Genomic DNA, 12133 nt, shown 5'->3' on the forward strand with positions numbered 1-12133 from the left:
ACCTGCATCCCTATACTGAGAGCTTTGCTGTTTCTAAAAAGGATGTATTTTGGTGTTTTTTGGAGCATTTGTTCATGTTTTTCAGGGCCCACATACCACACGAGGATGAGGAAGTGATTTGCTGTTTGGAGTATATTTCTCTAAAACATGAAATCACAAAATATTTGTCTGGACCCTTCTATAACAAACTATTTACGTAAAAAATAGAGATTTGGTTGTAAAAAATAACTTCTCCTTTAAGGACTGTACTCATTATTTACTCATTATTTCAATCACATCTGGGACATTGTGCAATATGGATGCTCATTGTTCACCATAATCCAATAAAAACTCAAAACAGTATTAAGACACATTTTATTATATCTGACTGTGCCACAGTAAAATAATATATAATAGGCCTATATTTAAGCAATAAGGCCCAAGGGGATGTGGTATATTGGCCATATACCACAAACCCCAGAGGTCTCCCGAGTGGCGCAGTGGTCTAAGGCACTGCATCGCAGTGCTAGCTGTGCCACTAGAGATCCTGCGACCAGGAGACCCATGGGGCGGCGCACAATTCGTCCAGGGTAGGGGAGGGAATGGCCGGCTGGGATGTGGCTCTGTTGGGGGTTCGATTCCCATGGGGGGCCAGTATAAAAAATAATGTATGCACTCACTAACTGTAAGTCGCTCTGGATAAGAGCGTCTGCTAAATGACTAAAATGTAAAATGTGCCTAATTGCATTTATAAACTGGTTACCCACATAAGTAGAACAGTAAACAAGTATTTCTGCATCATATTGTCTGATATACACACAGCTGAAATGCTGTTTCAGCCAATCAGGACCCAAACTACCCGCTTTATAATGCATTCTAAATCCCTGCATTCTCATTTGACAGTTTTGGTCCACTTATTTCCTCTGCAAACAAAACTGATGACCTGTAAATAGTAACATGTATAGGCTACTGCATGCAGCAGTTCAGTCAGTAAGTGTAAGTAATCTAATAACATCTGAAATATTGAAGTGGCTACAGTCCATACCAATACATAAAAATATAATACTTTAGTATTTCAATATGTAACACTTTTATCTTCCTTATTTATGTGCTTTTGGGGCATTACAGCAGACTGAGCAAACACAGTTAATATGCATCCATCCTATGTAACATCCATTCACAAGAATTGGGGCAGGAGAGAGGACGCCAGGAGTATGCATTTGGAGATTCTCCCTATGTCTCTTCCTCCTCCTTCTCTGCCTTGTGCTGGTCATTCACCATTCTCTTGTCCTGTTCCTCCTCTTCTCCGCTTCTGCTGAACTGTCGACGGGTGAGTCTTTCTGGATCGTGTGAAGCCATATCACTGAAGTCACGGAAGATGTCTTGAAATGTCACATGGTCACCTGGAAAGGAACACACAAGCAGTTCAGCAAAATGTAGTGTTTGGACTAAGGGTTGTGTTTAGTAGGCATGAAATGGAAGAAAACAAGCGGAACTATCTGTACTTGTTCAATTAGAACAAGCCGTTTTAGTCTTCGTTGCAAAACGTTTTGCTATGGTGAGCCCTAATGAATACGACCCAGCACAGCAAAACAGCATTCTAGGAGTGTTCATGTTAAGCACGGACAGAGAAGTCTGGCTGATACCAAAACTCGAAGTCCTCCTGACGTCATAGTCTAGGGAGGCTGTTAGATGCTGTGAGCACGATGCGTCAATAATGAAGGGGGCTGTGCTTTTACTGGTTTGTTCTCCTCTTCGTCTTTCTCTCTCAAACACACTCATGGACAGCCACACAGCCCCGGAGCACCGCCCTCTTCCTTTACAACTGTTAGGTTTTCAAATCCAAAACAATGAGAGGTCTCAACGTTTGAGATAACCAATCAAAGCGTGCTCTATTTCTGGGCAAATATTGCACCAACTAACTAACTGTAAGTCGCTCTGGATAAGAGCGTCTGCTAAATGACTAAAATGTAAATATAAGAAAATCAGTCAATTGAAATAAATTCATTAGGCCCTAATCTATGGATTTCACATGACTGGGCAGGGGTGCAGCCATGAGTGGGCCTGGGAGCCAACCACTGGGGAGCCAGGCCCAGCCAATCAGAATGAGTTTTTTCCCCACAAAAGGGCTTTATTTATTTTTGTTCAGTGTACATTTGCTGTACTTTTCGCCACATTTGTTGATAACAAAATCTGAAAATACTCTGGATACATTCAGTAACATGATAAGAATATTACTGGAAAATGTGGTGTAGGTGCAACATAAGACAAAAAAATTAAATATAAATATAATATGCCATTTAGCAGACGCTTTTATCCAAACCGACATACAGTCATGCGTGCATACATTTTTGTGTATGGGTGGTCCCGGGGATCGAACCCACTACCTTGGCATTACAAGCGCCGTGCTCTACCAGTTGAGCTACAGAGGACCACGGACCAAATTACAAGGGTTTGGGTAAGACGACTAACTGGTGTCTCCAAGTGGCCACAGTTTCTAAGTAATTTCAATGCACTTTTATGTCTCAAAGAAGAGTCTTCAACTATAAGGTGTCGTAGTAAATATAATTTGTTATAGATTGGTCTGACTAAAATGTTCTGTAAGACCCATTTGGAGCCTGTTTTCAATAAATGCTGTTCCAGGTCAGAGAACAAAGGGCAGGAGAACACCTTATCTTCTCACCAGATGGCCTAGGAATGCGATAATAGGACAACACCCCCACCTCCGGCCATAAACCAACAAGATACTCCTCACGAGTTCCCTGGACACACAAAAACATTTCATTTTCAACGCACACTCATTCTCCACTCCCCTGTCTACTGGTCGGGTGCCAAGGGCAGAGGACTCTGCCTGCACCAATGGGGCTTCTACTCTGGACAGAGCAGACCCGCCTCCTACGCCTCGGGAACCAATCAAGGGACTAGAAGAAGGACCCCTTCCTTTATGTTACATTGTATAAAGTAATGCTGAAAACTCTTTTTTATCATCCTTCTCAACTGTCTCCATAAGAGGCAATTGATTGGGGTCCATGCATGTAGCTTGAGCAGGACAAGATCTCTCTGTTTTAATAAACTGCCTTTTTGCATTAAGCAAATTCCTCTCTGTCTAGCGTCGATGGTTTGTACTCCCTCTCCTAATTATGCGTTCACCAACAAAGGTCATTTTTTGAGCTCTCCTAGCTGTGCTATTGACGAACTAGAGCAAGCACACTTGTAGTTGTTTTGTTTGGAACACAGCCCTGCATCCCCACCAACACACAATTACAGTTGTTGTTTACGCAATCCAAAAAACGGTCCATTATAAATGGCAATCTGGGTCAGGTGGGCATAATTTGAAAGCTTGTTCTATTGCCAACATGACTAGCTAAGTTATAAAATACAATCTTATAAAGGAGTTATAAAGGAGTCATGCGTGCATTCAGGTGCATGTTCCGCAGCAAATGTTCTTCACAACAAACAAACATAGGCTCATTTTGTTCAGAACAACCTAGGGTATGAAGCCATATCATCTTATAACAGTACATCGAACATAGTGATCATAAACACTGACACTGTATATGATATGAGTTTTATGATATGGAAATGTGAAGTGCACATTTGGATTCACAGGTGTTTGGCTTGCTTGTATGACATCAAAGTGGTATTTATTATAATCCTCAACATCTCATCTTTCAAAATACACTGCTCAAAAAAATTAAGGGAACACTAAAATAACACATCCTAGATCTGAATGAATGAAATAATCTTATTAAATACTTTTTTCTTTACATAGTTGAATGTGCTGACAACAAAATCACACAAAAAATATCAATGGAAATCAAATGTATCAACCCATGGAGGTCTGGATTTGGAGTCACCCTCAAAATTAAAGTGGAAAACCACACTACAGGCTGATCCAACTTTGATGTAATGTCCTTAAAACAAGTCAAAATGAGGCTCAGTAGTGTGTGTGGCCTCCACGTGCCTGTATGACCTCCCTACAATGCCTGGGCATGCTCCTGATGAGGTGGCGGATGGTCTCCTGAGGGATCTCCTCCCAGACCTGGACTAAAGCATCCACCAACTCCTGGACAGTCTGTGGTGCAACGTGGCGTTAGTGGATGGAGCGAGACATGATGTCCCAGATGTGCTCAATTGGATTCAGGTCTGGGGAACGGGCTGGCTAGTCCATAGCATCAATGCCTTCCTCTTGCAGGAACTGCTGACACACTCCAGCCACATGAGGTCTAGCATTGTCTTGCATTAGGAGGAACCCAGGGCCAACCGCACCAGCATATGGTCTCACAAGGGGGTCTGAGGATCTCATCTCGGTACCTAATGGCAGTCAGGCTACCTCTGGCGAGCACATGGAGGCCCCAAAGAAATGCCACCCCACACCATGACTGACCCACCGCCAAACCGGTCATGCTGGAGGATGTTGCAGGCAGCAGAACGTTCTCCACGGGCGTCTCCAGACTCTGTCACGTCTGTCACATGTGCTCAGTGTGAACCTGCTTTCATCTGTGAAGAGCACAGGGCGCCAGTGGCAAATTTGCCAATCTTGGTGTTCTCTGGCAAATGCCAAACGTCCTGCACGGTGTTGGGCGGCGTTAGGCACAACCCCCACCTGTGGACGTCGGGCCCTCATACCACCCTCATGGAGTCTGTTTCTGACCGTTTGAGCAGACACATGCACATTTGTGGCCTGCTGAGGTCATTTTGCAGGGCTCTGGCAGTGCTCCTCCTGCTCCTCCTTGCACAAAGGCGGAGGTAGCAGTCCTGCTGCTGGGTTGTTGCCTTCCTACGGCCTCCTCCACGTCTCCTGATGTACTGGCCTGTCTCCTGGCAGCGCTCCATGCTCTGGACACTACGCTGACAGACACAGCAAACCTTCTTGCCACAGCTCGCATTGATATGCCATCCTGGATGAGCTGCACTACCTGAGCCACTTGTGTGGGTTGTAGACTCCGTCTCATGTTACCACTAGAGTGAAAGCACCGCCAGCATTCAAAAGTGACCAAAACATCAGCCAGGAAGCATAGGAACTGAGAAGTGGTCTGTGGTCACCACCTGCAGAACCACTCCTTTATTGGGGGTGTCTTGCTAATTGCCTATAATTTCCACCTGTTGTCTATTCCATTTGCACAACAGCATGTGAAATGTATTGTCAATCAGTGTTGCTTCCTAAGTGGACAGTTTGATTTCACAGAAGTCACATTGTGTTGTTTAAGTGTTCCCTTTATTTTTTTGAGCAGTCCTTGTAATTTACAGCATTTCCTCCATTCAGACAACAAAACGTTTGCAAAAGTTGCCCAATTAGCGAGAGGGATGGGGGCAACTTCTTGTCACGTGCGGTGCTCAAGTTCAGAAAAGCTGTCAGTCAAAACCCATACAGAGCTGTGAAGCGGAGACCCTGAGCTCTGACGTAATGTATAGCATGATACTGTACAGCCACTGTGTTCCAATTCAGGTGCTTATCAGTGCCCAAATCTGCCATTTTCAACGCGTATACAGGTATGAGTGTAAAGGGCTACAGGTGAGAAACAAATAAAGGTATCATCATTTTATTAAACATCAACATAGTGAATGTTACCCATAGATCCAAAGAATCCCTCTGAGTCTCTCATCTCTTCATTCATGCGAGCCATTCGTAGTCTGGAAGACAGTCCCCAAAAAATACAGGACATTAACAAACTACCACAATGCTTCCACTTTTCCTGCATTTCATAGAGTGGATTTACTTACAGGGTCACAATATCGGCATGTGCTGTCTCTATGGCAATGGCGAGTGGGTCCTGCCCCCTCTCGTCAGCTGCATACTGATTGGCTCCCTTCTTTAGAAGTAGACACACTTGCCTGTGAGACACATGAGGCACACATGTTATTCATTTGCACCCACCAAACTGATTTTAACCAATCATAGACTTTGATTTACTATACCCTAAGACAGCAGTGGTTCTCAAAGTGGTACTGCAGGGAGTCAGCGACCAGATAAAAAATAAAAAATAAAGAATAAGAAAAGGGGCCAGATACTTGGTTAGTCCGACCATGCATTGCAGAAATCATAGTAAAACTCCTTGCATGCTTTTTTTATTGAATTCTCAAGTAGGAGTTGTGTTTTCCGATTATACATTTGCTATCACAAAAGCGGTCCCCGGCCCCAAAAACTTAGAGAAGCCCTGGCCTAAGACCTGGAAGGACTTCTTCTATTGCTATATGTAGGCCAAGGACTTTACCCTAACCATAAACTCTGGGTCCTAGTTACGGCCACTGTTCCAATAGCATACCACTTAAAATGAAGCTACAGTTGAAGTCGGAAGTTTACATACACCTTAGCCAATTACATTTAACCTCAGTTTTTCACAATTCATGACATTTAATCCTAGTAAAAATTCCCTGTCTTAGGTCAGTTAGGATCACCACCTTATTTTAAGAATGTGAAATGTCAGAATAATAGTAGAGAGAATGATTAATTTCAGCTTTTATTTATTTCATCACATTCCCAGTGGGTCAGAAGTTTACATACACTCAATTAGTATTTGGTAGCATTGCCTTTAAATTGTTTAACTTGGGTCAAACGTTTCAGGTAGCCTTCCACAAGCTTCCCACAATAAGTTGGGTGAATTTTGGCCCATTCCTCCTGACAGAGCTGGTGTAACTGAGTCAGGTTTGTAGGCCTCCTTGCTCGCACACGCTTTTTCAGTTCTGCCCACAAATGTTCTATAGGATTGAGGTCAGGGCTTTGTGATGGCCCTCCAATACCTTGACTTTGTTGTCCTTAAGCCATTTTACCACAACTTTGGAAGTATACTTGGGGTCATTGTCCATTTGGAATACCCATTTGCGACCAAGCTTTAACTTCCTGACTGATGTCTTGAGATGTTGCTTCAATATAGCCACATCATTTTCCTTCCTCATGATGCCATCTATTTTGTGAAGTGCACCAGTCCCTCCTGCAGCAAAGCACCCCCACAGCATGATGCTGCCACCCCCGTGCTTCATGGTTGGGATGGTGTTCTTTGGCTTGCAAGCAACCCCCTTTTTCCTCCAAACATAACAATGGTCATTATGGCCAAACGGTTCTATTTTTGTTTCATCAGACCAGAGGACATTGCTCCAAAAAGTACGATCTTTGTCCCCATGTGCAGTTGCAAACCGTAGTCTGTCTTTTTTATGGTGGTTTTGGAGCAGTGGCTTCTTCCTTGCTGAGTGGCTTTTAAGGTTATGTCGATATAGGACTTGTTTTACTGTGGATATAGATACTTTTGTACCTGTTTCCTCCAGCATCTTCACAAGGTCCATTGCTGTTGTTCTGAGATTGATTCGCACTTTTCGCACCAAAGTACGTTCATCTCTAGGAGACAGAAAGCGCCTCCTTCCTGAGCGGTATGACGGCTGCGTGGTCCCTTGGTGTTTATACTTGCGTACTATTGTTTGTACAGATTAACGTGGTACCTTCAGGCGTTTGGAAATTGCTCCCAAGGATTAACCAGACTTATGGAGGTCTACAATTTTTTTCGGAGGTCTTGGCTGATTTCTTTTGATTTTCCCATGAGTAAAGAGGCACTCAGTTTAAAGGTAGGTCTTGAAATACATCCACAGGTACACCTCCAATTGACTCAAATTATCTCAATTAGCATATCAGAAGCTTCTAAAGCCATGACATCATTTTCTGGAATGTTCTACGCTGTTTAAAGGCACAGTCAACTTAGTGTATGTAAACTGCTGACCCACTGGAATTGTGATACAGTGAATTATAAGTGAAATAATCTGTACGTAAACAATTGTTGGAAACATTACTTGTGTCATGCACAAAGTAGATGTCCTAACCAACTTGCCAAAACTATAGCTTGTTAACAAGAAATTTGTGGAGTGGTTGAAAAACGAGTTTTAATGACTCCAACCTAAGTGTATGTAAACTTCCGACTTCAACTGTATCTCTATGTGTGTGACCCTCACCCTGTGTGGCCCCAGGTGGCTGCAGTGTGAAGGGCTCCTTGAACAAACTGGTCACGGTAGTTTAGATTGGCTCCATTCTGCAGTAGGAACTCACAGGCCGATAGGGAGCCCTGCAGACAGACAGAAAAGCATATACATGTAAGACACATGCACAACCCATGTTTACGGCCCTGAAGTAAAAAAAATAAACATAAAACAAACTACCTAGTCAGGATAAACTTGGGGGCCTACTATGCTAAAGTATAAATAAAACACAATCTATGTCAAACTGAGACTCAGCGATATGACGTTGCCACGAGCAGCACTGAACATTTTGCAAATAAGCATGATGCAAGACGATGCACTCAGACAGAGTATCACAGAATATCTGCATATGTGCATGGGTGCACTTCAATAGCTTCAATGTGATAACTGCTGAACCGAAACAGCAGAGAAGTTAAGCCCTCAGATTGAATGTCCTTATATGTTGCGAAAAGCAGCTTGATATTGCTGATTACTTTGTGCATCGCTGACTGTACCTTTAAATCATGCCCACGGCGCTACTCACCCCAAAAGCTGAGCCAATGAGAGCAGTGCGTCCCTCCTCCTCAGCGTGGCTCCAGTTCACCTCTGCCCCCTGCGCCATGCTGATGCCCTGCATTCTCCCTCCCAATCTCTACAGTAACAATAATAGCGTCATTGAAAGACGAATGGACTGAGACTAAATGTAGGAGTAGGACTGATTAAATTCACACAAAGACAGACACACACACACAAACAACATCAAACCCCATGCGGAGGTGAGTAGTACGATAGGGACCTACGTGTTTCAGGCGAGCTGGCATCCTTTGCAAATCTTTTCTCCACATATTTCTCTTTAATCCATGTCTCTTTCTCTGGGCTGAGAGAGAGAGATAGAGAGAGAGATAGAGAGAATAAAAAGAGAGAGAGAGAGAGAGAGAGAGAGAGAGAGAGAGAGAGAGAGAGAGAGAGAGAGAGAGAGAGAGAGAGAGAGAGAGAGAGAGAGAGAGAGAGAGAGAGAGAGAGAGAGAGAGAGAGAGAGAGAGAGAGAGAGAGAGAGAAAATCATTATTAAAGCAGGGGACTGCAAACTGTAATGTTTCAAATCGAACATTATAAAGCCCTACTAATGTCTATGTGAAGTCTTTTGAAACACACTCCAGTGTTCACTCTTAGAAAAAAAGAGTTACATGTAGAACCCTGTGGAAAGGGTTCTATGTCACGCCCTGGCTCTGGGGACTCTAATATGTTGAGCCAGGGTGTGTATAGTCTATGTGTGTTCTAGGTTTCACTTTCTGGTTTTGTAGATCTATGTTGGCCAGGGTGGCTCCCAATCAGAGACGGCTGTAGCTCGTTGTCTCTGATTGGGAGTCATACTTAGGTAGCCGTTTGGCACTCATTCATTGTGGTTTCTTGTTCGTATTTGGTTTGTGTATGACCATTGACTGTCACGTCATCGTTTTGTTGTTTTGATCGTGTGATCATTAATATAATAAATATGTTCGCCTTCAACGCTGCGCCTTGGTCCTCCTCTCTCACCGACGATCGTGACAGAAGAAACCACCAAGATTTGACCAAGCAGCGTGTCCAGGAGCCATCGCCAGGGAGATCTCTAACAGATCTCCTTCGCCTCTCGACTGGGTCAAGCCGAGTGAGGAAGAGAAGGGCTTGACATTGTGGCAGAAGGGCGAAAGGCTGGCGAGGGACATGGAGACCTGGTCCACGGAGTAGGGAGGAGAGACGGCCAGAAAATTTTTAGGGGGGCTAACGCCGTGACGACGGGCCAGCAGGAGACCGCGGCAGAGCGGCCCAGCGGATTGGCAGAGGAGGCCGCCAGGTTACGGGGGCCACTGGTCGAAGAGGGGGTGGAAGGTGTAGAGGCACGGCGAGAGGTACTGGGGTGTGTTACCAGTCCGGTCCGGCCCATTCCAGATCCCTGCGTAGGACCAGTGGTGTGTGTCCCCAGTACGGTCCGGCCTGTTCCTGCTCCCCGCACCAAGTCAGTGGTGCGCTCGTCAGCCCGGCTCGGCCCGTTCCTGCTCCCCGCACCAAGTCAGTGGTGCGCTCGACAGCCTCGCTCGACCCGTTCCTGCTCCCGCACCAAGTCAGTGGTGTGCTTCGCCAGCCCGGCTCGGCCCGTTCTGCTCCCGCGCACCAAGTCAGTGGTGCGCTTCGTCAGCCCGGCTCGGCCCGTTCCTGCTCCCCGCACCAAGTCAGTGGTGCACCCGACAGCCGGCTCGGCCGGGCTCCTGCTCCCCGCCACCAAGCCAGTGGTGTGCGTGCCAGTCTGGCACGGCCGTGCCTGTTCCACCGGTGGCTGGTCCGCACCGGTCAGATGCTTCACCGCCGGAGCTAGAGCAATCCGCTCCACCAGGTGTGCAGTCCAGCTCCGGACAGCGGGGCCAGACCGGACCAGGGTACTTTGGGGGTTGGAGAGGGAGCGGGGATCAGCCCGAGCCGGATCCGCCGCCTAAGCGAGTGCCCACCCGGTCCCTCCCCTGTGGTGGTTTGGTGGGCGCGGTCGGAGTCCGCGCCTTTAGGGGGGGGTACTGTCACGCCCTGGCTCTGGGGACTCTAATATGTTGAGCCAGGGTGTGTATAGTCTATGTGTGTTCTAGGTTTCTAGGGTGGCTCCCAATCAGAGACGGCTGTAGCTCGTTGTCTCTGATTGGGAGTCATACTTAGGTAGCCGTTTGGCACTCATTCATTGTGGTTTCTTGTTCGTATTTGGTTTGTGTATGACCATTGACTGTCACGTCATCGTTTTGTTGTTTTGATCGTGTGATCATTAATATAATAAATATGTTCGCCTTCAACGCTGCGCCTTGGTCCTCCTCTCTCACCGACGATCGTGACATTCTACATGGAACCCAAAAGGGTTCTTCAAAGGGTTCTCCTATGGGGACAGCCGAAGAACCCTTTTAGGTTCTAGATGGAACCTTTAAGATTCCAGCTCATTCAGTGTAGCTCTTTAATAATCAATGCCTTTCAATTGATGGAGTAAGTCTCTTTCAATCGGAACATGGGAGACCAATATTTTTATTTTATCTTTATTTAACTAGGCAAGTCAGTTAAGAACAAATTGTTATTTACAATGACGGCCTACACCGGCCAAACCCGGACGACACTGGGCCAATTGTGCGCCGCCCTATGGGACTTCCAATCACGGCCGGTTGTGATACAGCCTGGAATCGAACCGGGGGTCTGTAGTGACGCCTCAAGCACTGAGATGCAGTGTCTTAGACCACTGCGCCACTCGGGATATAAGGGGTTTGATAGTGTTGCCAAAGAACCTCTGTTGCAAAATGTTTACTGAGGGCTGCCAGCACTAGGCTTTACTCTGCCCTCTGCTGCACACCTGGACTGGTATATCCCATTGATGACATCATTACCCAGACCACACAGCAGCTGCAGAGTAGAACAGAGCAGAAGAGTTAAGAAACAAACCTCATACTTAGGGGCCATGAGTTTTTCCTGACTATGAACTCTGACCATTAAAACTCTGGGCCCTAGGTATAGCCAGCTGGTAATGCAATCAGGAAAAACTCAGGGCTACTACTCATAATTCTAATATTTTACTCAGCTTTAATTGGTAACGTACGTGACAATTCTGCTACAGTACCTTCATCTGTTCGGGATCCCAGGAGTCTAGGGTGAGAGATCGCACTTTGGAGAGATGGACCCCAAGGCTCCTGTTAAAAAAACACAACATTACAGAAACATGGTGGTCAGTAACCCCGGTCTTGGGAAGCTCCTGGGGGACTAACAGGACTACAGGGCATGCAGGCTATTGTTCCAGCCTAGCACTAACACACCTGATTCGACTAATCAAGGTCTTCGTGAGACCTTGATCTGTTAAATTAGGTGTGAAAGTGCTGGACTGGAACAAAAGCCTGCATGCCCTGTAGTCCTGTTAGTCCCCCAGGACTATAAACACCACACACTAGCTAGGCAGTACCTGTGGATGCCGGAGCACTCGATGCACATGGTGATACCTAGGTTGACGCTGCCCCAGCGCGGCTCCTCCTCACTGCAGTCGCAGCAGCGGTGGTTCCCCGGACTTTGGAGTGCCACAACCAGAGGAGGAGGCTGTCCTGGCTGTGGGTCTGAGGGGCTCTGTAGGGGCAGAGGGCTTTCTTTGGGCTGGGCACACAAAGAGGCATAGTTAGAATGTATTTGCCTGGAGATTCCTGAATAGGTAAATCGTTACTGTATTG

General features: G+C 46.0%; 1 protein-coding gene across 1 annotated transcript; it reads right to left on the bottom strand.

Moving 5' to 3' along the window:
- Positions 1-1212: 1212 nt before the first annotated feature.
- LOC121567075 (arf-GAP with coiled-coil, ANK repeat and PH domain-containing protein 2-like) lies at positions 1213-11600 on the bottom strand. The gene is made up of 7 exons (XM_041877016.2): positions 11539-11600; positions 8721-8797; positions 8465-8572; positions 7918-8027; positions 5704-5814; positions 5552-5613; positions 1213-1382 (listed from the first exon to the last, which is right to left on the bottom strand). Exons 2-7 carry the CDS (start codon positions 8763-8765, stop codon positions 1213-1215), a joined length of 606 nt encoding a protein of 201 aa, XP_041732950.1. The 5' UTR covers positions 8766-8797; positions 11539-11600.
- Positions 11601-12133: the final 533 nt, after the last annotated feature.

The sequence above is a fragment of the Coregonus clupeaformis genome, chromosome 5 (genome assembly GCF_020615455.1).
Source record: "Coregonus clupeaformis isolate EN_2021a chromosome 5, ASM2061545v1, whole genome shotgun sequence".
Classification (NCBI taxonomy): Eukaryota; Metazoa; Chordata; class Actinopteri; order Salmoniformes; family Salmonidae; genus Coregonus; species Coregonus clupeaformis.